Source organism: Gymnoscopelus microlampas, assembly GCF_963454915.1.
Source record: "Gymnoscopelus microlampas genome assembly, chromosome: 10".
Lineage (NCBI taxonomy): Eukaryota > Metazoa > Chordata > Actinopteri > Myctophiformes > Myctophidae > Gymnoscopelus > Gymnoscopelus microlampas.
Genome location: NC_139947.1, coordinates 45,893,604 through 45,917,033, shown reverse-complemented (window position 1 = coordinate 45,917,033; position 23,430 = coordinate 45,893,604). Strand labels below are relative to the sequence as shown.

General features: G+C 43.9%; 1 protein-coding gene across 6 annotated transcripts in view; it reads left to right on the top strand.

Annotated features, from left to right (window-relative positions):
- usp19 (ubiquitin specific peptidase 19) overlaps window positions 1-23,430 on the top strand; it is a 31,172-nt gene continuing 7,742 nt past the window's right edge. For 3 of the 6 annotated variants that reach the window (XM_084070454.1, XM_084070452.1, XM_084070449.1), the window contains exons 1-26: window positions 1-286; window positions 569-668; window positions 2,215-2,596; window positions 7,845-7,973; window positions 8,248-8,384; window positions 9,748-10,323; window positions 11,206-11,611; window positions 11,733-11,889; window positions 12,061-12,132; window positions 12,565-12,680; window positions 14,976-15,199; window positions 15,761-15,953; window positions 16,328-16,461; window positions 16,645-16,803; window positions 17,763-17,873; window positions 18,093-18,203; window positions 18,315-18,416; window positions 18,573-18,713; window positions 19,020-19,138; window positions 19,553-19,696; window positions 20,091-20,485; window positions 20,586-20,696; window positions 20,910-21,126; window positions 21,581-21,733; window positions 22,074-22,240; window positions 22,914-23,089. In XM_084070454.1, the coding sequence (XP_083926580.1) occupies window positions 2,377-2,596; window positions 7,845-7,973; window positions 8,248-8,384; window positions 9,748-10,323; window positions 11,206-11,611; window positions 11,733-11,889; window positions 12,061-12,132; window positions 12,565-12,680; window positions 14,976-15,199; window positions 15,761-15,953; window positions 16,328-16,461; window positions 16,645-16,803; window positions 17,763-17,873; window positions 18,093-18,203; window positions 18,315-18,416; window positions 18,573-18,713; window positions 19,020-19,138; window positions 19,553-19,696; window positions 20,091-20,485; window positions 20,586-20,696; window positions 20,910-21,126; window positions 21,581-21,733; window positions 22,074-22,240; window positions 22,914-23,089 (4,470 nt within the window). In that variant the 5' untranslated portion in view covers window positions 1-286; window positions 569-668; window positions 2,215-2,376. Of the gene's footprint in view, window positions 287-568; window positions 669-2,214; window positions 2,597-6,363; window positions 6,474-7,844; window positions 7,974-8,247; window positions 8,385-9,747; window positions 10,324-11,205; window positions 11,612-11,732; window positions 11,890-12,060; window positions 12,133-12,564; window positions 12,681-14,975; window positions 15,200-15,760; window positions 15,954-16,327; window positions 16,462-16,644; window positions 16,804-17,762; window positions 17,874-18,092; window positions 18,204-18,314; window positions 18,417-18,572; window positions 18,714-19,019; window positions 19,139-19,552; window positions 19,697-20,090; window positions 20,486-20,585; window positions 20,697-20,909; window positions 21,127-21,580; window positions 21,734-22,073; window positions 22,241-22,913; window positions 23,090-23,430 lie in introns of those variants that run through there. The other 3 variants (XM_084070451.1, XM_084070450.1, XM_084070453.1) reach the window with 3 other exon arrangements.

Here is a 23,430-nt window from a genome sequence, read left to right as displayed (position 1 = left end):
GCCTCATTCTGTTTGACCAGTTTATTTTGTTCCTAAACAAAGTGTTGATCACCGTCGTCATTTCTGTCGTCTCTCTCTCCGTCGCCGAATCATACATGCACTGAAAGACTTGCTCTATTCCTCGACATATTTTTGCCGCGTCTACATGGAGTGTATAATAAAGTAAAGCCGTAAGGAAATGGGTCCTGGGTAGAGCAGAACATTCCAGAAACACCGTGGTGGAGCAGCACGGTGCAGCGGGGCGGTGCGGCCCTCAGTCCGCCTCAAGGAGCGCAGCAGCAGCCGGGTCAGTGTGTTGCCATGTCCGCTTATTATAAGGCACTCTGGGCTTCTTTTTCTGTTAAGTTGCTTGTAAGTTGCGGGGGTAATAGCAATAGGATAAGTGGGCACTAGGGACATCTGGGCACTTCAATGTAAAATCGGCTATTTTGTTCAATAGCCCCCTCTCCCCGTACAAGATTTTTGTTAGAATATATTTAAAAAAATGAAATAAATAGTTTGAGCTTGTAGATCGGCTCATTTCAAATTGGCTTGTTTTCATAGACCTGGTTGCTTATTTCTCTCGCAGAAACTGGCAACACTGGCAGCCGGTTACAACAACACACGGAGCCTCGGCCATTGTGTACGGACGGGAATTGACCCCTTCTTGCACTATTTACACAAACCTCGTAAGTTAATAGTTTTAACGTACTACTCCAATGCACGTTGTAGTCACAGACTGTTCCTTTGGTTTCTATGAGCTGCCATGTGATATTTTCTGCCTATATAATCCAGTTTGGTGTTATTTGCAGTGTTGCCATATCGGCTTATTATAAGCGACTTTGGGCCTCTTTTTCTGTAATGTTGCTTAAAAACATATTTCAAATATTACACATTTTATTTCAAGAGTTTTTGTAAAATAGCAGATTGATGCGATGCGTTGTGAGCATAGAAATGCTACTTTCAAATAGCCGATGAAAAAAGGTTTTAAGTGCTTCTTTTGGGCTTGTTTTCCTAGACCTGGTTGCTTATTTCTCTCACAAAATATGGCAACACTGATTTGGTTGTGGGCTAAAGTCATTTAGCCAAATGGATTGGATACCACGTCGTACGGTGGTGTCGCGCGTGGAAAATAGCCGATCTTCAAGCCCACGTTACGTCGCCTCGCAACACGTTGTGAGCTTGTAGATCTGCTATTTACGGTGCGCGACCAGTAAGCGTTTTACAGTATCTGCTCGTTAGCAGCTACAGCTAGCCAGTGTTAGCTTAGGTAAGAATGTGTATGCTGCTGCACGCCGCCTGCATGGGAGTGGGATGTACAGCTAGCTATGTATGTATGAGTGGTTTATCAGGTTATTTACATTACATTTATACACACGTAACCTTACACCAGTATATTCTCAGCATCCTTTGTATTTATTAGCAACTCCACCCTTCCTCTGGCCTATGGCTGTAATGTAATGGTGTAAACTAAGACCACTAATTCTATTTTCGCGTCCCAAAGGTCGTGCGTGTGAGTGTGATGAACACAAAGGAAAACCTGATTTTAAAGAACCACAATTGAAAACAAAAACAAAAGGAGCATACCGTATCTCTCGACTAACTTACGTCTGTTTTTCTGTTTTATAAATTAATTCAGGCGTGTTTGTTTGAATTGGTGAGCTATCGATCACCATTTACACTGCTGGTTGGAGTCTGTTGCCTGTTGCTTTGCTATCCAATGAAATCCTCAGTGTTCATTAGCTCTGAGAGAGTGCCAGTGTAACCCAATGGAATCTTTCGGGTCCATTTTGGTCACATTTGTACATTCGAAGTTACAAATAAATAGATAGAAAACTTGAGGATTTTACTGTGTAGCGATTGTTGCTACTGTGTTGTTTACTGTGTTGCTATGCTAAGAAAATGGGGCAAGGATCAACACCCTTCCAGCTGGCTAAACGTTATGGCCAATATTCCCTACCTAGCAAGTGGACAGGTGTTTAGCATTATGTTTCCTCATGTAAAACACTGTCCATGTTTAATCCTGAGACTTTGTAGTTATTTGAAACCTTCTACTGGTCACACTGTCTATTTGTTTGTGTGAGAGACTGTTTGGAATTAAAAATGGGTTTAGACCACAAACACCGCATAACCTGTTACTTTACCATTACTTCCACGCAGCAATTAAACAATAAAACCCATATTCCTCATTAACTCTTAATTCCTTTGTTCACTGCGTCTTGCCCGCTGCCTTAGCCCCCTTCCCACCAGTCACCCTGATTCTGTTCTGGGAGAGTTCAGACCTGTACCATCGCCAAGATAGCCGGGCCAGGCAGGAAGAGGCACACCTCAGATCCAGACCCCAGCAGCGGTAGTGACTCGAGTGACGGGCGGCCCGTTAGCGCCAAGTGCCTGAAGATGGCCAGCAGCAGTGGTAGCAGTGCGACCGGCAGTGAGGCGGTGGGCCGACGCGGCGGGGCTCAACAGCGAGGCGGAGGAGGAGGAGGCAGTAGCGGTGGGGACGGCAGCGCCGACCTCTCCACCACCACCAGCAAGAAGAAGCAGAAAGACCGGGCCAATCAGGAGAGCAGAGAGGCCAAGAGAGCTGCAGCAGGAGTTATTGCTGAGGCCAAGAAAGGTTAGTTGTTCTACTGGTGGCCTAACGTAGACCTGAAAATACTAGCCCTTGGGTTAAATAGCATTTAATCATGTATTCATCATAATATGATTTGAGTTAGGGGTGTTAATGTTCATAAGTATAAACGTTTACAAAACATTCATAGCCAATACCCCCCACGATATTGCCCAAATCATAAGCACAGCTAAAAGTAAACATTCACATAATATGCCAGATATTAGGCTAGAGGCACGGCAAAAATAAACCTCAACAGCAGCGATTAATGCAACATAATCATCTCACCGTTGAGCCACTGAAAATTGCGTCTTTTCTTTTACTAGTGTTTGAAAACGATATATTGTATTACTATTTGAATAAAACTTCTTGGGATTTGTTAAATGGAGTGAAATGTGTTGTTCCCTTTGCCCAACTTCTCAAGGAACACCCATCTCTAGTGTCTTTTGTGACAGTTTGCACAAGTTGTCATGTCACGACTCACGCCTAGTATGTATTGCTGTAATATGCCTCATTAACTTATCGTTGTTCACACAGATCGTCAGGCTGATTGAGAATATAATAGTGAATACGTTGTTTGTTGACTCCTCACACTCACACCATTCCAGTGTAAATAAAAAGCTGTTGGGTGAATGCTTGGTTGATGTAGTGAGGTAGAGAGCTGAAGTGCAGGGGTGGATATACATCTGCATTCACACTCCGCTGTACAAGCCATGGACAATAAGCAGGCATTTGTTTTCTTTTGACAGATATAGGATAAGTCCTATACAAATGTTAATATGTGTAGGCCTAATCTAACAATTACAATGGGTTGAGTGGTGTTGGAGGCGAATAGTATGGTGGAAAGACGAAAATATATGGTTTCTGCCAGCTCTATGCCTGATTTGTACATGGATGCGTGCCATGTCACACACTGAAAATAGCAGATGTACAAGCTCACAACGTGTCACATCCCAAGTTCCTAACACATTGTGAACTTGGGTCACCAAAATGTGAAGTTGCTTTTAAAGGTGGTTTTGTCATGTGTTATTACAATAAAAACAAAAAAAGAAATGGAAGGTTCTCATGATGCCATTCAAGTGCAGAAACCACCCCCTGACAGCATTACCAGCTAAATCTCATAGGAAATCCCGAAGAGCCCTTACTTCCCGCAAGTTCCCGGGCCCTTCGTCTCCCTGCCTAGAAATCAATTAGAATACTTAAAGGATAATATCAGTCAGCAAATCCCATCTAAAGCATTGTTGTTTTGTGCAGTTTAGCAATTCTTTAGTTTGCTTAAAGGCAGAGTGAGCTTTGTCTTTGTTGCTTATTTGATTTAGCCTTCATGCTGAAAACAAGACTTCAGTCTGTCGCTGTAACAGAGCTGCTTGCTGTGCTTTATGTATCTAACATCTCCTGTCAATGCAGGAAATATCAGATTCTCTACAAGCCCTTGACTAAAGAGATACACACATGCATAATATATCCTACAATACTGAATCAGAAACACTTGTATTGCATCAGAATTCTGTATTGAACTGCAAATCTAAGACTCAAAGCGTAATATTTGGGTAGTGAACGTGATAGTTACAATGCATGTGTGAAGAGTGACTTGATGAAACTCATAACAGTTCAAACACTGTTTGAACAACAATGCCATCATGAATGGGATAGTCTAGGCTACCGGTTTATGTGCAACAAACCACACAGTTTTTAACCAAAGGGTTAATTGGCTTTGTTTGTTTTGATCGGTTAGTGCAGCATGCCATTATTGGCCCTTTTTTGGGGCGTGTCTATGCTTCAACATGTCATTTAAATCTCTGTGTGTATGGTTTTGTGTTGGGTGGCAGCGCGTGTGTGTTTGTATTACACATGCTGTCTTGGTGCTCTGCGTCATGCTGAAGTACTGTAATCCTAGCTGAGAGAGACTCAGCCCCATGATCTGGGAAACTGGCTTTTGTCAAGGTCATGAGAATGCTCTAGCTCTCTGTTGTCTCTCTCTCTGCTCCCTCGTCTTCTCTGTCCCACCACCAGCATCAGTGCACAGGGCTGTCTGTCAGTCATTTCTTCAGAAAGGCTGCTAGATTCCATTGCTTTTCAAAGCTTGGATGTTCGTGCAAATGTGAAAAGAAGGATGTTGCTCTTCTTCTTCTTTCCTCCTTTTTACAGTCTAGTCATGACCTGATCCTTTTGTTAACCATATCTGGTGTATTGACTCTGATAAAGAATAAAGTTTATCTGTTAACGATAATTTAGGTTAATGCTTAACATAATTCGGGTTTTCTGTGTTGTGGACCATGTTGGCATTGGCATTCAGTTAACTGATTATTTCCCCTTTTTTGTAGTTTTGACTTATGAAGAATAGATAAATAATAATAAATTAATGAATGAAGGTGTTGACATGTATTCTAGTGTGACTGGAATGTAATAGTCTGTATTTGTTTTTGTACTGTAATAGCCAAGTGAATAAATAATTTGCCCTCTTATTAGTTGGGACATAAGGAACTTGATTGAAATTTGATTGCAAATGCAAATTTGCAAACATGCATTTGAAGAACAAATAAAGGAAGCAATTCAACCTTCTTTTCTACAGTGAATTTTCTGTTTAATTCCTCATCTGATGAATTCTGCCATCACCTGAACGTGAGAAGAAACAATGCTGTGCACAGGGCATGTACTTGCTAAGTCTCCATATTAGCTATATTAGGATGGATGTATTGGTATTCATGTGTAATAGGCTCTATGCACAGCAGCCATATTGGAAAGAAATTGGGCCTCTTCTTACTTCCTTCACAGGTGTTACCAATGATACTAATGAAGGCTCTGTTCCATTCTTGTCAGGGTGCTGATATTGTGCATGTTGGCTCACTAGAAACACTCCATTTTGATTCCCAAATGGCCCCTTATGGTGGGTGTGTAACTCTGAGAGTGTACAAATGGAACCAAATGGACCCGTAAGGGTCCATTTGGTTCCATTTGTGTACACTCAGAGTTATGGGGGTCCTTGAAAATAAGACAACCACTATGCCACACTAAATGGAACAGAGCCTTAATTAGCATCATTGGTAACACCTGTGAAGGAAGTAAGGAAGGGGCCCAATTCATTCCCAATATGGCTGCTGTGCATAGAGCCTATTCAAGGCTGCGGCCAGAGAAGTGTGATGCATATAAGGGAAGAGCTCATCGCCTCATCCCTCCTCCTGGGTCCTACTGCCCTGTGTTCTTTGGCTCAGTCTTAGTTTGACTGTATAACTTGATGGCCAGCCAGATACTGCTGTTCTTGCACTGACTGTAAAAGCCTCAATAGTAGCAGAGTAGAGACACCATCTTGGTACAAGATTCACATAGAACCATTGATTAGCATTAAGAGGGAACCTTCATCTGTTGTGCCATTAGATTTCTTGCACTGATGCCTTTATGTGAATGTGAATGTTTTAATATTTGTGTTTATTATAATAATAATGAAATACAAAAAAAGATACCAATTTACAATACCCTAGTTGCTTAGTTTAGTGTACTATTATATGCATACATAGCTGATTTTAGTTTTTTGTTATAGAAAGAGAAAAGAGGATGTACATTAAAACCTTTTGTGGCATCTTGATATTTTAACCATGGTATACTGAAAGTACAATGACGCAGGCTGCACTGGGAATATAACTCCTCCAGCTGGATGGGATTGGGTGTTGCTTACGACCTTTAGCAGCACAGAGAGATAGAGAGAGAGAGATGACGGAGCATTGAAGAGCCAGTGGGAAAGTAAGCGCTCCCTAGTCATTGAAGACTAAATCAGAACACAGGCCTATCTCAAGCTCCATGCGTGGCACATGGCAGCAAGGAACCTGGTGCTGCTATAATGATATTTTTGGCGGATGCCACAACTTTGAGAACAATATGATGAAAGGTACCCTGCAATTTTCATGTGTCAGCGTTGTATTTGTAAGGCAGTTTCTGTTTCGAAATAGATTTATCTCTGTTTCATCTCGCTAGAATTTCAAAACATTTGGTTGGTTCAATTTTTGATGTACTTAACAAATGGCTGTTTTGCAGAAAGTGGAAGGTGTATGTATGTATGTGGTGGTGGTTGAAGCAACATGGTTGTCTGCCTTTGGGCTTGTGTGGCACAGTCTATTTTAGAAGGCCCTACTATGATTTGCTGAGTTCACTATATTGTGTGTGTGTGTGCGCCCGAGTGCATTGGCCTGACCCACTTGTGCATGTCAGTGCATTGGTAGCATTGGTATGACCAATGTGACTTCATGAGCAGGTGCAGTTGATTTTGTTTGTGTGAATGTGAGTTTGTTTCTGCTCTAAATGTGTGTCACACCGTGTTTATCATCAAGTATTTTATTTTTGTGTGTGTCTTTTTTTGATTGTCTACTCTTGCCCATATATGTCGTAGGATTATGTCACATTTCTGAAATTATGTGCAAAATACATTCATTTCCCCGTACAATTTCAATAGTCATATAAAACAGACACATTGCTGAATTATGTAAATATGGGAGTTAAGAGAAAATGTGAAATCTATCAAATATGAAAGTACTTCATAGTCATATCATCCAGTTATACTATCACACATGAAAGTGGTCTTTCTATGTGCCAAAGAAAAATATAATTCATTATTTTTGTATAGAAATCTAATTGTGATTACTTGAGGTGCGAAGTAGACAATGCAGTAACATTGGTTCATATTTGATCAGCACTGCCTAGTTTGGTAGTTTTTTCTTGGGTCTGAGGTGACCTCCATGCGAGTTATGGTGGCTCACCATGCCCAATAAGCACTCATAGGTGAGTAGAAGAAGCATAGACAGTGGGGACGAGGTTTCAAAGCCCCATGTGGTTCAACCCTTTCCCCGTCACTGTGATTGGCTAATACGCACCAGCTCCTTACTAACGGTTGTGTCTCGCCTCGTAACGTTATCCTGTTTCAATCGGAAATATCTTACGATATGACAGTTAAATACTCACAAAAGGCCATTTCAGCGCCTCTTTAATCCTAATTTATACTTAATGATACAACATTGTTGCTTTCCGAAAATAGACTATTTTCAGCGTTGTACAAAGTATAAATTAGGCTTTAGAGTTTGAACAAGGGCTGATGGCAGCCGACCGTGTAGCTTCAAATTGTGGTGTTAAAACAAGATAATGTCCGTTTGTGGCAGAGCTTCATATAAACAATGCCTTGTTGAAGTGCACACATGGTGACATGGCTTACAAGTTGCACGTGTGGTTTTACTTGTGAGTAATAGTCCTTTTTTTATTGTCTGTTCAGATGTGTTTTTGGACTGGAAGCAGAATGCCAACGAGGTGATAGTTAGACTGCGCTGCGGAGAGGGGGTGCAGAGGACCGAGGATGTCAGCACTACCTTCACCGATACACACTGTCACTCACATTTTCCAGGTACGGAATAGTAACATGACTAACATTTAAAAGGAGACTTCGGTATTGGGTAAATATAGGCTTGACAGAAAACCAGAAATATCCATTTACTGGCAAAAACATGTCAGAACCTATGACAATAAAACCAAATTCATCTATCCAAGATAATGATCATGTTTGTCTGTTTTGAGTGTGAAATAATATTTGAGTCTAAACCTAACAAAGTATTTTAGTGTCTGACTTATCGTATCCAGTTCCTCCACGGTTCTGACCTTGTGTGTGTGTTATGTTTCAGATGGGCGTCAGTGGGGCTGTCGCCTGCAGGAGGACATTGAGGCCTCCTGCAGCAGAGTGCAATACAAAGAGAAGGGAGGCTTCCTGCTTCTCACCATGCACAAGAAGATTCCCTTCCACATCTGGCCGTGCCTCATGGTCAGTCTATTTAGCACTGTTTCAGATAGATATATACACAGACTACTAGAGCCACTGCCACAGTGAAATGTGTTTGTTAATGTTTTTACTTTAACACATTGACCGCCAGAGGTTAAACTCATAATGTACTCACCAGTGCCAAACGTTTTATTGTTGTTTTTTTCACGTCGCCATAGACCTTGTTAAAATCCTTAAGATTGAGCTGTGCACTGTTTGTATCCATCGCGGACATCTGCCTGGTTCGAGCAGTGAAGACCACGTGTCAAACGGGGCATCCATGTTGTAGTTAGAACGGTTTATGTTAAACAGTGATCACCAAAGAGAAAAAACTACAAGGAGAAAATGGAGTTTTAGTGTGCGCTTTAGAATGGAGACCGACGGGATCGGGAAAACCGGATCGCAAATAATTCCGTTTCCGGTGGTGTACAATGAAATGGTCCGTGTCGAAAATTGAAAAGTTTTTTTTTTTCGAAAAAGCACCCGGACCGTAGGGCTACGGTCTCTGGGCTTAACAGTTGGATTTAATGGACCGTAGGACTACGTTCTTGGCGGTTAATGTGTTAAGAATAGTTCTGTTTATGCCTTTTAGTGCTTGTATAGCATGTATCTGACCTTCAACGTTATTTTATTTTATTTATGATGTTTTTTTCAGCTTTTATGCCTTTATTTGACAGGTCAGTAGGCTGACAGGAAATGGGGGGAGAGATATCTGGGGGGGGTGACACGCAGCAAAGGTCGTCGGGATCGGGAGTCGAACCCACGACACGCTGTCAAACTGGATTATCAGCCTAGGTGGATTGCATTTTGAACCACAGCAGCAAACAGTTTCAGCTTGGCTACAGGTGATACTTACCTGAGCATAATTTATGCAAAGTGAGCGGCATGCGGCAGCGAGGCAACTGCCATCTATTGTTATGCTGTTCTCACAACAAGCTTGCCAAGGGGTGGAGCTCTCAGTGCATTACATACTGTAAATATATAATATCATTTGATTTTTCTCCTAATCATCTAGCGGGGTGCATTGGACCCCATATGTGGCCCACAAGCTGCCTGTTAGACACCCCATGGCTAACATGAGCCACTATGCTTGACTTATTTGTCCCATGTTTTCAGTCACGTTGACTACCGCTTACAAGTACACAGTAAATCGTCAGTGGTAACTCGACGAGCATAAAAACGTACCCAAGTGGACCTGGAAGGGTCATTTTTTTACATTCTCAGACCTTAAACCTTTTCCAATTCAAATAAATGTGTGGCTTAGAAAGTGGCATGCAGGCTATACACATACAGTAACTCCCTACAAACACACACACACAAACTCTCTGTGGTCAGCACTTAGTTTTTCCTTTTCATTCTGTTTTAGTCAAAGAAGAAGGAGAAGGACCCGGTAACCACAGAGACCAAGAAAAACAAGGAGCAGTTTGCTGTGCCTGTTGTGAAGAGCGAGCTGAAGTCTGTTCCCTCTCAGTTGGTGGAAAAACCCAAACTGAACCCCTCGCAATCCCAACCTCAACCTCCCCCTTCGCCTGTGCATGGCGAGTTGAAGCGTGGCGGCGGAAAGGCCGAACGGGGCGTCAAGCGCTCCCTGAAGAACAAGGCGACGGGCGACAAGGCGGCTGGTGACCTAGTTGGGGAAAAGAGCGAGGCTGTCAACCAGCCAATGGCGACAGACAGGCCTGCTACGGCGGCCAGAGAACAGCCACCCCTGGAACCCAGTGCCAAGCGCAACCCCACACGACTCACTAAGGACGCCACTACGTTGCACTCTCCCAAGGCTACGGTGCCCAATGGGAAATCGGCACCGACACAAGGGCCGCCTGCTGGTTGGAGCCCGCAGACTCACGCCAGGGACGATGGAGCAGAGCGGCTCGGCAACAGCCAGGAGCTTGAACCTGTTGCTGTTGCTGGTGCCAGTCACACCCACATCAACACAACTCAGGTGAGATGGATTTTGGACACCGACTTAACAAAGGATTAATGTTGTTTCCTTTCTGCTACCCGTGACCCTGAAGTCAACATGAGCTCTGCGATGGCCTCTTTGCAGTTACTGCATACGGACATGCAGTAATTCATCATCATCATCACTGAATTGTTATCCGAAGAAGTTTCTATTAGTGTTACAGTAGCCTCGATCTCCAAGCTTTTATTGTTTAGGTTTGCTAAAAAATAAAAGCCTGGACCAGTGCGTCGGCGTACCCGGTATAGGAAGTGTTTCATTTCCCCAACCAACCAGAGTGCGGTGGGCGTCGCTCGTAATGTTGTGTTGACGGGGCGGGGGCTGACGGACAGATCGGTGAACCAATGGGATCAGGCGCATTCTCTCCGCGCTGATTTTAAACCCGCCCCTCTATACACAAAAGCAGGAAGGCTAGTGCAGGCTAGTGTTAGTGACTCACACATGTTTAGTCTAGTATGGCTAACTTTACATGCAATACAACTAATATAAACTGTATACTCTCATACTAGGGCTGTGGATGGATATTCCATTATTCAAACATAATGGAATATAAAAATAATAAACACATTTTTGAATGTAAAAATTAAAATTAGAATACAAATAAAACTCGCAAGGCAGATTGCTTTGCAAGTTGTCGTGAGGCCCTGGGCGGCTGTAACCTTACACAGAAGCTTGTCTTGCGAGAACACAGAGCCATCAGTCTGAGAGTAACACAGCCATAGCTTCAAATGCAAGACAGCAAGACTGCCTTTTCTGTTGGAATACATAATAAGTAATGCATCAAAGGCAGAGCTTATTTCTTTACATACAGTCACCTGGTAGATAACATACTTTTTAATTGTACTGTACATGGCCCTGTTCCAGGTGGAGGAGAAGCGATGCCAGTCCTCAGAAAGCGAGCACAATTCTGGGACTACAGCAGTCGGCAGCAGTAACCTACCAGCAGCTGGCGCTAGCAGTAACGACCGCCTCAAACCCGTCGGCTCCAGCAATGGAATTGTACCTGCTTCTCTGGAGAGGCAGGGAGAGCCCCACATAGAGAGAACTGATTCTGGCGTAGAGAAAACCCCCACAGAGGGGGATTCTGAGCAGGGTACTCTCAGGCCCCAAGAAGCTGACTCGAGAGAGTCAGGTTCGGTACCAGCTGCGGGTCTGACCACCAAGCACACCCAGCTACCCGGTCTGTCCCAGAGGCAGGGCAGCTGTGACGAGGAGGAGAAGAGGGACCAGTCCAAAGAGGAGCCTCCTCTGGAAACCAAACAGGAGGAAGGTCAGTTCATATTATAGAAACACAAATAGTACCCCCCACCATAGGGCTTTGGTAGTGCATAAGGAAATGTTGGAAGTGGTAAAGATGTAAGTTTGGGTTTCTGTGTAATGATTCCCCTCAGCCCCTGAGCCCATAGTGAACCTGCAGATTGTGAAGAACGACTCGTACGAGAAGGGCACAGACCTGATGGTAGTGAACGTTTACATGAAGGGCATCTGCAGGGACACGGCCAGGGTCCTCTTCAGGGAACAAGACTTCACCCTGATCTTCCAGACCAGGTAAAGGTCTACATGCTACATGCTAAGATGTTTGCCAACAGGTTTGGTTGTCACTTTTATTCCTGTTGCTGTTGGCACATTTACAAGTTCAGTGAAACAATGACATATCAAAGAACGATAGCTTATTTTGTTTTGTTTTTTTCCCCCTCTCTCTCTTTTTTTCTTTTACAGCGATGCAAATTTTTTGCGGCTTCATCCAGACTGTGGACCAAACACAGTCTTCAAGTGGCAAGTCAAACTCAGGTACGACACTTTCATAGTTAGTGTTTGGTCATTCCTTACTTGACTGATCTTGAGACGATGACCCATCTGTATCATGTTTTTAGATCAAGTAATGCCATTACTTGATTGACATGATGTACTATTAGTGTATTGGAAACTACATGGATTCTCTACACAGAAGGATGTACGTTCCTTCTGAATGGCCTCATTGGATACATTCATTAGTATTGCAACTATACAATTACAAGCACTCTATGGTGCAATTATCATCTCGCTGTAAACTACTCCATCGCTATCGCTTCCTGGCTGATGTTGCTCTCGAGTTCTGATTACAGATCAGATTCGCTCCTGATACTCCTGACTTTAACCATCGATTGCGTGAGAAAATGAAACACTGGACCGCATATAAGCGTGTGACTCAGTTCTCTTTTGTCACCTTGTCCTGTGTCCCAGGAACATGATCCAGCCTGAGCAGTGCAGCTACGCCTTCACCCCATCTCGCTTGGACATCACGCTGAGGAAGAGACATAGCCAGCGCTGGGGGGGGCTGGAGGCCCCCGCTCCACAAGGTCTGCTGCCAGGCTTCTACTTTGCATCTCTTTTAAGGATATGGGCCTGACCAGCGTGTATGACGTATATAGCATAGTGTATAAAAACACACACAAGGAAGTGGAAATAAAACAAACAACAAGAAATACAAGTGCAAAACTTTGACTCAGATGGCCCACATTTATTATTTATGCTACATCAAGCTAACACGTTCCGGCCAGAGCCTTCTTCAGAGCATAGTCACTGTATAGTGTAGTGTCTTGTAACATTGTATACGCACATGTACTGTCACACATCCACTCTTACATTAAATGAGTAAATTAAGTTTAACTTCACACCCTCTGCATTATAGGTAACATGGCTGTTGCCATCTTGTTGGTCAGTTTTGTCAGAATGCTTAACATAGTTATGGATAGTTCCCTATAGTGGCCATTTTCATGTGGTGGCCATTTTGCTCTTACATCATACTTAAGGTTGGGAAACCCCTCTCTGTAAGTGCACAATGGCCGCGTAAGAAGTCATACCCTTGGTGAGGGTTTAGTTGTTGGCGCACGTGTGTGTCTGAGGTGCATTCAGGGTAGCTCTTGAAACAAGAATTTGAGCTCTGCAACAAATCCAGTAACAAGATATGGCTGCCACAGTCTGCCCTACCAGCCTCATAGACCTACCCCCCCCCCCCCCCGTCTCCAAAGCCCTGTAAGCTACATGAAATAATATGCATTCTGTCCAGCAGTTTCACTTTCTCTTTTTAAGTTTAACGTATTGTTTTATTTTGGTTCATGATCCTTTCAGCACAGTTGTTCATATATCAGAATCTTTCTCAGAGTCTTCCTAATTTCTGTAATAAATACTCTGAACTAGAGATGCACCGGTTGCAAAATTCTTGGCCGATTCCGATTCCCGTTTTTCTACAGTGTTTTCCTATACCGATTTTCTATCTAAGAACTAGACAGTTGGGTTGCTCCAATGCAAATTCGTTCAGGCCGAGTACAAGTACTTAATTTTGTAAACTCACCAATACAGAGGGAAAAAATGGAAAAAACACTTAAGCCATATCACAATAGTATAATATCCCAAATCACAGACGATATCTAGGGATGTCCGATATTATCGGCCTCCCGATATTATCGGCCGATATTAGCATAAAAATTGATATCGGGAAAATATCGGTATCGGTTTTTGAAAAAAAAAAAAAAAATGTTGTATTTTTTTGCTTTATAAATAAGTTACAGGAGTTCTTACTGTATATGGTGTGTGTGATATGAAATTTGAGCTTACCCTAATCACAATAATCCCCGCATATATCGGTATCGGTTGATATCGGTATCGGTAATTAAGAGTTGGACAATATCGGTATATCGGTTATCGGTAAAAAAGCCAATATCGGACAACCCTAACGATATCCAGTCTATTATCATGATATAATGGATATAATATCGATGCCCTGCCCATGCACCGAAAGGCCTAAAGTGATTACAAAAATTATTAAAAAAAGTTTGTTTTTTAACAAACTAAATCATATCTTAATGCAAAATTATTTTCTTATTTTAACTAAAAGCAAAAATAAATAAATAAGGTTTTCCCATTCAGACACATAGCAATACATGCATGTCTGCATTTCATTGTTTTCAAGGTGAGAAATGTACCTTATGTCACTGTAGTCTGTTGCCTTTCAATTATTTCAAAAGCAAAAATATTACCGGTACCTTATGTCAGTTGTTTTGTTTTGGCTTGTTTTAACATCTTTAACAAGCTATAGCTGGAGAGACGAGGCAGGTAGGAGCAGCTACTGTCTGTATGGGAGAGAGACACACCATCCGTCTGTGCCAAAGTTGAATTGTCTTTTCAACAATATAATGCAAGGTACCCTTGCAGCCGAGAATCCAGAACAGATGGTTTGCGAGGGATTGGGAGCGCTTGTTTTGGCTACAAGCCGAAGCCCCTCAGTCACTCACAGTCCTACACGGGCGGTGCTTAAAAGCCCCGCACGGCCGGGGCTTGTAAGGAAAACGAGCGCTCCCCTTCCCTCATCGAGCCACGCTGGATCACTGTAGAAACAAATCACACACTGTGATTGATATAAATGGATCTAAGGAGTAGATTATCTGTCTCTGTTCAAAAGTCTACTAAACCGAGACCAGCCAATCAGAATCAAGGATTGGGACGTTATTTCTGAAAATTTGGAACTTTATGAAATTATTTGAAAAGATTTAGAACATTTTGCACAATTGGGATGCCAGATTAAAACGTGTTAAAATGCATCCACTGTTTTTGACCCTTAGCTTCTAACCACAACTCCATCCTCTCTGTTTAAGGTGCAGTGGGTGGCGCCAAGGTCGCTGTTTCCTCCAGCCCTGCCTCCATGGAGAAGAGCCAGCCGGGCAGCAGTCAGCACAGCCTCCCGACCAAGGAGGAGCCCCCTCGGGTCGGGGAGGAGAAGCCCAAGGCCTCATCCAGAGTGGATGATGGCGGTCTTGATACGGTATCTCCCCGCTCTGTGACGGAACAGATCACCAAGGCGGAGCCCGCTGTCACCGTGGTGAGTGAGAACGTAGACAAGAAGTACGTAGTTGAAGATGGGGGCAAAACGAGTACACTACTGTACTATCAAATGAAGGCAGAAAAGAAGAATTGAACTGCCATTAACCCATTAATACCTGGAACTGTCATTTTTAGATTTGAGCTAAAAAGCATCATTTTACACTTTAGGCTATTCAAAAATAGCAGATCTACAAGCTGCGCTACGAGCTTGTATATCTGCTATTTTTGAAAAATCATGAAAATGTGTGCAAATCTTTGAACATAATATATTTTTAAAGCGAACATTTTTAACTCAAATCTTTGCTTCTGGGGGTCCCTGGAACAAAATATTTTGATGGGGGTCCGCGGCCAAATACATATCATTTTGGGTGTCCTTGACATGAAAAAGATTGAGCACCAATATAGAAACATACGTTTTTCAGAAAACTGTTGAGATTTAGGAGACATGTAGAATCGGCTTCAGGTCTCAATGGGTTAAACAGAAAATAGTGATCGGAATCAACACGATACGTGGCATCATCACCGTTGCTCATGTCTGTCCGTCTCGTGTGTCTCTCAGCCCAAGCCCACTTGTATGGTCCAGCCCATGACCCACGCGCCTCCTGCCAGCAGCGAGCGCCACGAGGAGGAGGAGGAGAAGAAGGTGTGCCTGCCTGGCTTCACGGGACTGGTCAACCTGGGGAACACGTGCTTCATGAACAGCGTCATCCAGTCCCTGTCCAACACCAGAGAACTCAGGGATTACTTCCACGGTCAGTGGGGTTCTGTTGGACCACCTCTTGGGTTCACCCCAACCTTTAATCAATTAGTACTGTAATGTCAACTTGGACTTTTAAGCCAAATTCTATATCGATATGTAGAAAATACACATTATAATACGTAGCATAATACACACCCGAATCAACACCATCTTTTATCGTTGTCTATTATTGTTAAATAACAAGCATTGTTTAATTTGGCTTGTCTAGTCTATTCTATTTTGCAGAAGTTTGATATCAGAGACTTTTTTAAAAGGCTTTTCCTGTGACCTCTAGGCTACTTGTTCTCGATGAGGGGTCCAGTCAGTGACTGCTGTAGGTGACTGGTAGTTATGTTAAACTCACGTCTTTTGTATCTGTCCTTGCAGATCGAGCATTTGAGGCAGAGATCAACTGTAACAACCCTCTGGGTACAGGAGGCCGGCTGGCCATCGGCTTCGCCGTGCTCCTCAGGGCTCTGTGGAAGGGAACACACCACGCCTTCCAACCCTCCAAGCTCAAGGTGCGAACATGCTATTTTGGAACATTTTAAACCGGAATTTGATCCTGGTCTGTGTCTGTAGCTGCCCAAACAAAAAAATCTATGTTATCTCAGTGTTGGTGTCTCTTCCCAACAGCCATGTGACAATAAATGTATTTCTTTGTCCTCCTCCTTCCCCTGTCTTCCCATATGTTGAACACCTAGGCCATAGTGGCCAGTAAAGCCAGTCAGTTTACTGGTTACGCCCAGCATGACGCCCAGGAGTTCATGGCCTTCCTTTTGGACGGTCTCCACGAAGACCTGAACCGCATCCAGAACAAACCCTACACAGAGACCGTGGACTCTGACGGACGGCTGGACGAGGTGGGTAACCTTGCTCTCCACTGTTGGTGGGGCCTGTACCACGGTTATTATAGGTTAATGAAAACTATAAGAAATTATCATTTTCTTTTGCTGAAATAAAAATCGTAGAGAAAATGTCCTTAGTTTTTGTATTTTATCTGTGCCACTTTTACCTATGAATGCATTTTTCAAATGGTATGTTTTGAGGAGTTTGTATTACACAATAATTACCTTTTTGATTCTCACCCTGACAAAGAACTAAAACTATACAAATACAAACTCAACTAAAACTAATATAAGCCTTTAATTAAAAAAGAAAAACGGAACTAAACTAGCAGCCCACTTTAAAAACGAATTAAAACCAAACTGAAATGGAAAACAAAAACTCAAAATAAAATAAAAACGAATAAAATATCTTAAACTATAATGTACGCCAGTACATGGCTTTAAATTACACTATGTTGGAATAATTAATTACTCCATAATAAGTCTTCTGTTGATATGATTATTGGCTATTCTTTTCAGAAAACTGATTGATCAGGCAAGATTGTAGATTTGTTGAAGTGATTTGTTTTTAATATATTGAAGAGATGTAACCTTGCATTACCACTGATAGCTGCTCCCCAGCTGATTGTGATAATGCTGGCTACAGCGCTCATCTTAAAAAAAGATAATTGCATCTCCCATGCATAGTCTGAACTACTAAGTTTTCCTTGGTTTGTCAATTTCCTTCATGGAAATGATGACAGCTGAGGGGGTTTTGAACTCTTGATTAGTTTTTGTAGTTTTTAAAAACAACTTCAACTGAACTTTTGAGACCGTTCAGCCATAGCGTCTTGTTGCTGTTTTGTTAACGTTGATGGCTGCGCTGTAAAATTCGTAACTCGGGAGAGTGTATAAATGGAACCAAATGTACCCATTTGTTTACTCTTGGAGTTAAATGAACACTGAGGATTTGACTGTTTATTCTTCTGGTCCAGGTGGTGGCAGAAGAGGCATGGCAGAGGCACAAGATGAGGAATGACTCCTTCATAGTGGATCTCTTCCAGGGCCAGTTCAAATCCAAGCTCGTCTGCCCCATGTGCTCCAAGGTAACACACACACACGCACGCACGCACGCACGCACGCACGCACGCACGCACGCACGCACGCACGCACGCACGCACGCACGCACGCACGCACGCACGCACGCACGCACGCACGCACGCACGCACGCACGCACGCACACCAAATTAATCATCACCCCCTTTCATCTCTTTTTTTGTGATTTTCATTCCTTTCTCCTTCCTTTCTTCAACCTTGTCCTGCAGGTGTCCATCACCTTTGACCCCTTCCTCTACCTGCCTGTCCCGTTGCCCCAGAAACAGAAGGTTCTCACGGTCTTCTACTTTGCGAAAGAACCTCACAAAAAGCCCATCAAGGTGAGAGGAATGGGATGTCTTCCAGGCTCCAGCCAATACTTAAAATCACTCTCTTGGTTCCGCTTGAACATTCTTGCATCACATCTGTTTTTTTTTTGTGTGTGTTTTCAGTTCCTGGTTAGTGTGAGCAAGGAGAACGCCAGCACAGCGGAGGTGCTAGACTCCATCTCCAGGAGTGTTCGGGTCAAACCAGAGAACCTCAGGCTGGCAGAGGTAAGACACGCATGTGGCAGGTCACACCGCTACCTTATGGCCTTATGGACCCAGGTTTAGTTCGCGGGTAGGACATATGAGTTACTGATTGCAGCTTTAAATGTTGACACACTGACTTTGTGTTAACTTGCTGTCTCCATCTTTCCAATTGCCCAGGTGGTGAAGAGCCGTTTCCAGCGCATCTTCCTGCCATCCCACTCCCTGGACACGGTGTCGTCCTCTGACATGCTGTTCTGCTTTGAGGTTCTGTCCAAAGAGCTGGCCAAGGAGAGGGTGGTGGTGCTAAGGGTCCAGCAGGTAAGGAGGCAAAGACCACTGGATATCTGACTTCAGCCTACTTTAGTTATGCTGTTATGCACTGGCTATTTTTGCTTTTCATCATACTAAAAAGTATACAGGGCTAAATAATTGGTTAAAAGTAAACTTAGCATATTTTGAACCTTATCGGCTTTTAGGCGGACATGTGGAAAACGGACTTGACTAAGAAATCAGGTCCAATCACATCAACTAAGAGTTGGGCTTGTTTGTAATCTGAGTTCTGGATCATATTCCTTCTTTCTCTCTCTCTCTGTATGCGTGTGTGTGTGTGTGTGTGAATTGCAGAGGCTCCAGGTCCCCAGTATCCCCATCTCTAAGTGCTCAGCCTGTTTGAAACCTCCTCTGTCTGAAGAGGATAAGTTGAAGCGCTGCACTCGCTGCTACCGTGTGGGCTACTGCAACCAGTGAGTTCAACCACCTACCAAGTAGAGCTAGGCCGATATCTAGGACATTATGTGAGTTTCTTTATGTAGCTGATGTGTCCTGATTTTTAACTGTCTACCTGGCATCCCTATTTTGGGCCTGCCTTGTTGACATCAACTCATGGATGTTGCAAGATTTTGCGAATTTTAGCAATTTTGCATTTTGACAAAATATAGATAAAACATCGGTATTAATCTGTGGTCTAGGACTCTCCAAAATCAGGACTGGACCCAAAAATATGGCATTTTTTTCCTGGCATCTCTGTATCTCTGTGACAAATAAGAGAATAGAAATGCATTTAACATAAAAGATAATGTAATGCTTTTTTTAATTGACTCAGTTATGTTTAAATGATGAACTTCTGTGAACCTGCTTTTAATTTCCACTCTCCTCAGAGTCTGTCAGAGGAACCACTGGCCAATGCACAAGGGCCTGTGTCGACCCTGTTCGGAGAATGTGGGCCTGCCCTTCCTGGTCAGTGTGCCCGAGTCCCGACTCACTTACGCCCGTCTCACCCAGTTGCTTGAGGGTTACTCCAGGTACAGTACCACAGGACACTGAATATTGGTTTATATCACTTTAATAGATATATAAGCTCAAAAGGGCAAGTGTTGGCTTCTTTGATCTAAAATCAGTTCACTCCAATTCCTATTCAATTCATTCGTCCTGACCTCCATTTTAAAGCCATTTCAGAAGGACAAGTCTCTCACTCTCTCACTAAGCATGCTGAAAGCCTGTACAAGTTGGTGTCTTCTTATTAAGCCAACAACCTTGAAAGGTCCTTTATGTTAGAGATGATGGACACAGGGCAAACAATTTTATAGCCGGTGTTTTATGAACACGAGAGCTATGAATATTTTAGGTCATGCCAACCTAGCATGTGTTTCAGAATGGGTTGAAAGTCAACGTGACCTCATCCATATCTCTCTGTAGGTTTTCAGTCAACGTGTTCCAGCCTCCTTTCCAGTCGGGCAGGACATCCCCAGAGACGTCCCAGTGCCGGGCAGACCTCCTCCCAATGTCATCAAGTTGTCCCGAGAGCCTGGTGCCAGGTGACGAGGCCGTAGGTGGTAGCGCTGCAGTGGAAGCAGAGGATTCAGACCTGGAGAGCCCATCTGTGGTTCCCGAGTCTGCCCAGGCCTCAGCCCTCCTTCCCGGGGATCCAGACTTCCTCACATCCCCCTCCTCCTCCCAGACCTCACTCTCCACCACCAAGACTACGGATTCAGGGTTTTCGGAACCCCCCACCTCAACCCCCACCTCCTGCTCCTCCCAGGACCCCCTGGCTGAGAAGGAGACGTCCTGTGAGAAGGCGGTACGGCCAGAAGGTACAGGAGAAAAGACTGAATGCTTCATACCTCCTAATTTCTGTACCTCTATCACCTATCTCACATTTCCTCTTCCCTCCATCTGTCTCCCTCTCCCTAGCTGCAGTGACAGGGTACCAGCAACCCAGCGAGTCAGCTTCCGGTCATGCCTGTCAGTTCTATATCTCTGTGCTGGACTCCAACAGCAAGGAACAGAAAGTGGAAGAGAAAGGTAAAGAGCAAAGTCCACCTCGCTGTCAATTCCTTTAATTATACATGTGCACTGTAAAATTCTTAATTAAACTTCAGAAAGTGTACAGTTCCATTTGTACACTTCCTGGATTAGTTTGAAGAATTTGAATTTGACCAACTAGAAAAATCATGTAAAATGATGTAAAGCTAATGGGCTACAATTGAAGTACATGTCTCCCCTTCCCCTGTGCAGAGGACGTGCTGGCCGACCTCCCCGAGGACGCCATCCTGGAGCTGGTGTGGAAGAACAACGAGCGTCTCAAGGAGTACGTCCTGGTACGCTCCAAGGAGCTGGAGTTTGACGAGGACCAGGGCTCCCTGAGTGAGACGGCCCGAGCCGGACACTTCACCCTGGAGCAGTGCCTCAACCTCTTCACCAAGCCTGAGGTGCTGGCCCCAGAGGAAGCATGGTAGGATTTATCTTTATTCTCCCACTGATGGAAAACACTTTCCCTGTTTTCGATCTACATTACATAGAAACATAATTCTTAAAAAAAGATAATAACAATTTAACGTTTTTCAGAAATCCTTGGTCAGGATTTAGAAGGCGCTTTTAGAATCTGCCTCAGGTCTAATTAAAGCTTGATGAACGTGTTCATTAATTAAAGTATGCCTTTAATTAGGGACACTTAACTGCGATTTGTGTCAGAGTGATTCTTGTCGCTGCTGAGCCATGTAAGATCCTAATTTGCTGCACCAGCATTTTGACCCCGTCTGTGATTGTCGTGCTGTCTGCGAGCACGGCTACATTTGCACAATGCCCCCCATGTTTCCCATCCCACCTAATCTAATGTTTAGTTAGTCTAATGAGCTGTGTCTAATTACAGTGTGTGTGTTGTGCGTTTTGTGTCCTCTGTGGTTAAGGTACTGTCCAAAGTGCCAGCAGCACCGCGAGGCCTCCAAGCAGCTTCTGCTGTGGCGTCTGCCCAACGTATTGATCATCCAGCTCAAACGCTTCTCCTTCAGGAGCTTCATCTGGAGGGACAAGATCAACGACATGGTCGACTTCCCCGTCAGGTACACGCACGCACACGCACACACACACACACACACACACACACACACACACACACACACACACCTATGTAGCATTCGAGCAGGGGTTTCCTGCCTTATACTTTAAGCAGGTGTACACATAAGCACAGGTATAAATGCAGACACACACATGAATACACACCATAACACAGATGTTTGTTCCTTTATCTTTACATCTCATTTCATTTCAGTTACAGGGAATAGGCCGTAGCTCATTGCCGGATTGATTTGATGTGTCTCATACAATATGCTGTTAATGTCCTACATTTAATGCTTGACATATTTCCAACCTTTCACCTTTTTATGTCCTCTTGGCCTCTAGGAACCTAGACCTGAGTAAGTTCTGCATTGGCCAGAAGGACGAGATGCAGCATCCCCCCATCTACGACCTGTACGCCGTCATCAACCACTACGGGGGCATGATAGGGGGCCACTACACAGCATACGCACGCCTGCCCAGCGATAAGAACAGCCAGCGTAGTGACGTCGGTGAGTCTGTTTTCAGTGTGCCTTCATCAGTGTTTGTTCCTTTATCATTCTATCCATGCAGTAATTGGTCAACGTAACAGCTGTTAGTGTCGAAAGGTGATTCAGGTTATTCGTCATAACCAGGTTTTATGTTATATTACGAAGCTGTGGGAAACAGGAAACTGGACTACAGTTATGCACAGAGCCAATAGGCTCTATGCACAGCAGTCATTTTGGAGAAAAATTGGGTCTCTTCTTCCTGACTTCCTTCACAGGTGTTACCAATGACACTAATGAAGGCTCTGTTCCATTCTGGTCAAACAGAGTCAGGGTGCTGATATTGTGCATGTTGGCTCACTAGAAATACTAGTCTGTCTCAAAGTGTGGTCCAGGGACCCTCATGGTTCCTTGAGAGGGTGTAACTCTGAGAGTGTACAAATGGAACCAAATGGACCCTACCGGGTCCATTTGGTTCCATTTGTACACTCTCAGAGTTATGGGGGTCCTTGAAATTAAAAAGTTTGAGAACCACTGTGATACACTAAATGGAACAGAGCCTTCATTAGTGTCATTGGTAACACCTGTGAAGGAAGCAAGGAAGGGGCCCAATTTCTGTCCAATGTGGCTGCTGTGCATAGAGCCTATTGACTGTCCTTCCACTTTTCCTCATCGTTCCCTTCCTCTAACCCCCTAGGCTGGCGTCTTTTTGACGACAGCACGGTGACCATGGTGGAGGAGAGTCAGGTGGTGACACGCTACGCCTACGTCCTGTTCTACCGCCGACGGAACTCCCCCGTGGAGAGGCCGCCGCGCTTTCTGGGACCACTCGGGGCAGAGTCGCCCACATCTGCTGGGGCCACCGCCAGCCAGGTGAGGAGGGTGGGGGGCAGCTGAGACTTAACAAGACTTTAGAACAGTGGTTTTCAAACACTTTTAAGTCAAGGACCCCCAAAATGATATTTGTTTTGTCGTGGACCCCCGTTTGAAAAGATTTGGTGCCAGGGACTCCCATAAGAGAAGATTTATCAAGATTTCGAAAATAGCAGAGCTTGTACATTGGCTATTTTTGAATAACAGAAAAATGTCCCTCATTTTGCTGGGGACCCCCTGGAACGCTCTCAAGGATCCCTAGGGGTCCCCGTACCCCACTTTAAGAACAACACTTTTTAGAACAATAAATATTGTATTCTGTCTGTATGATTTATGTGACG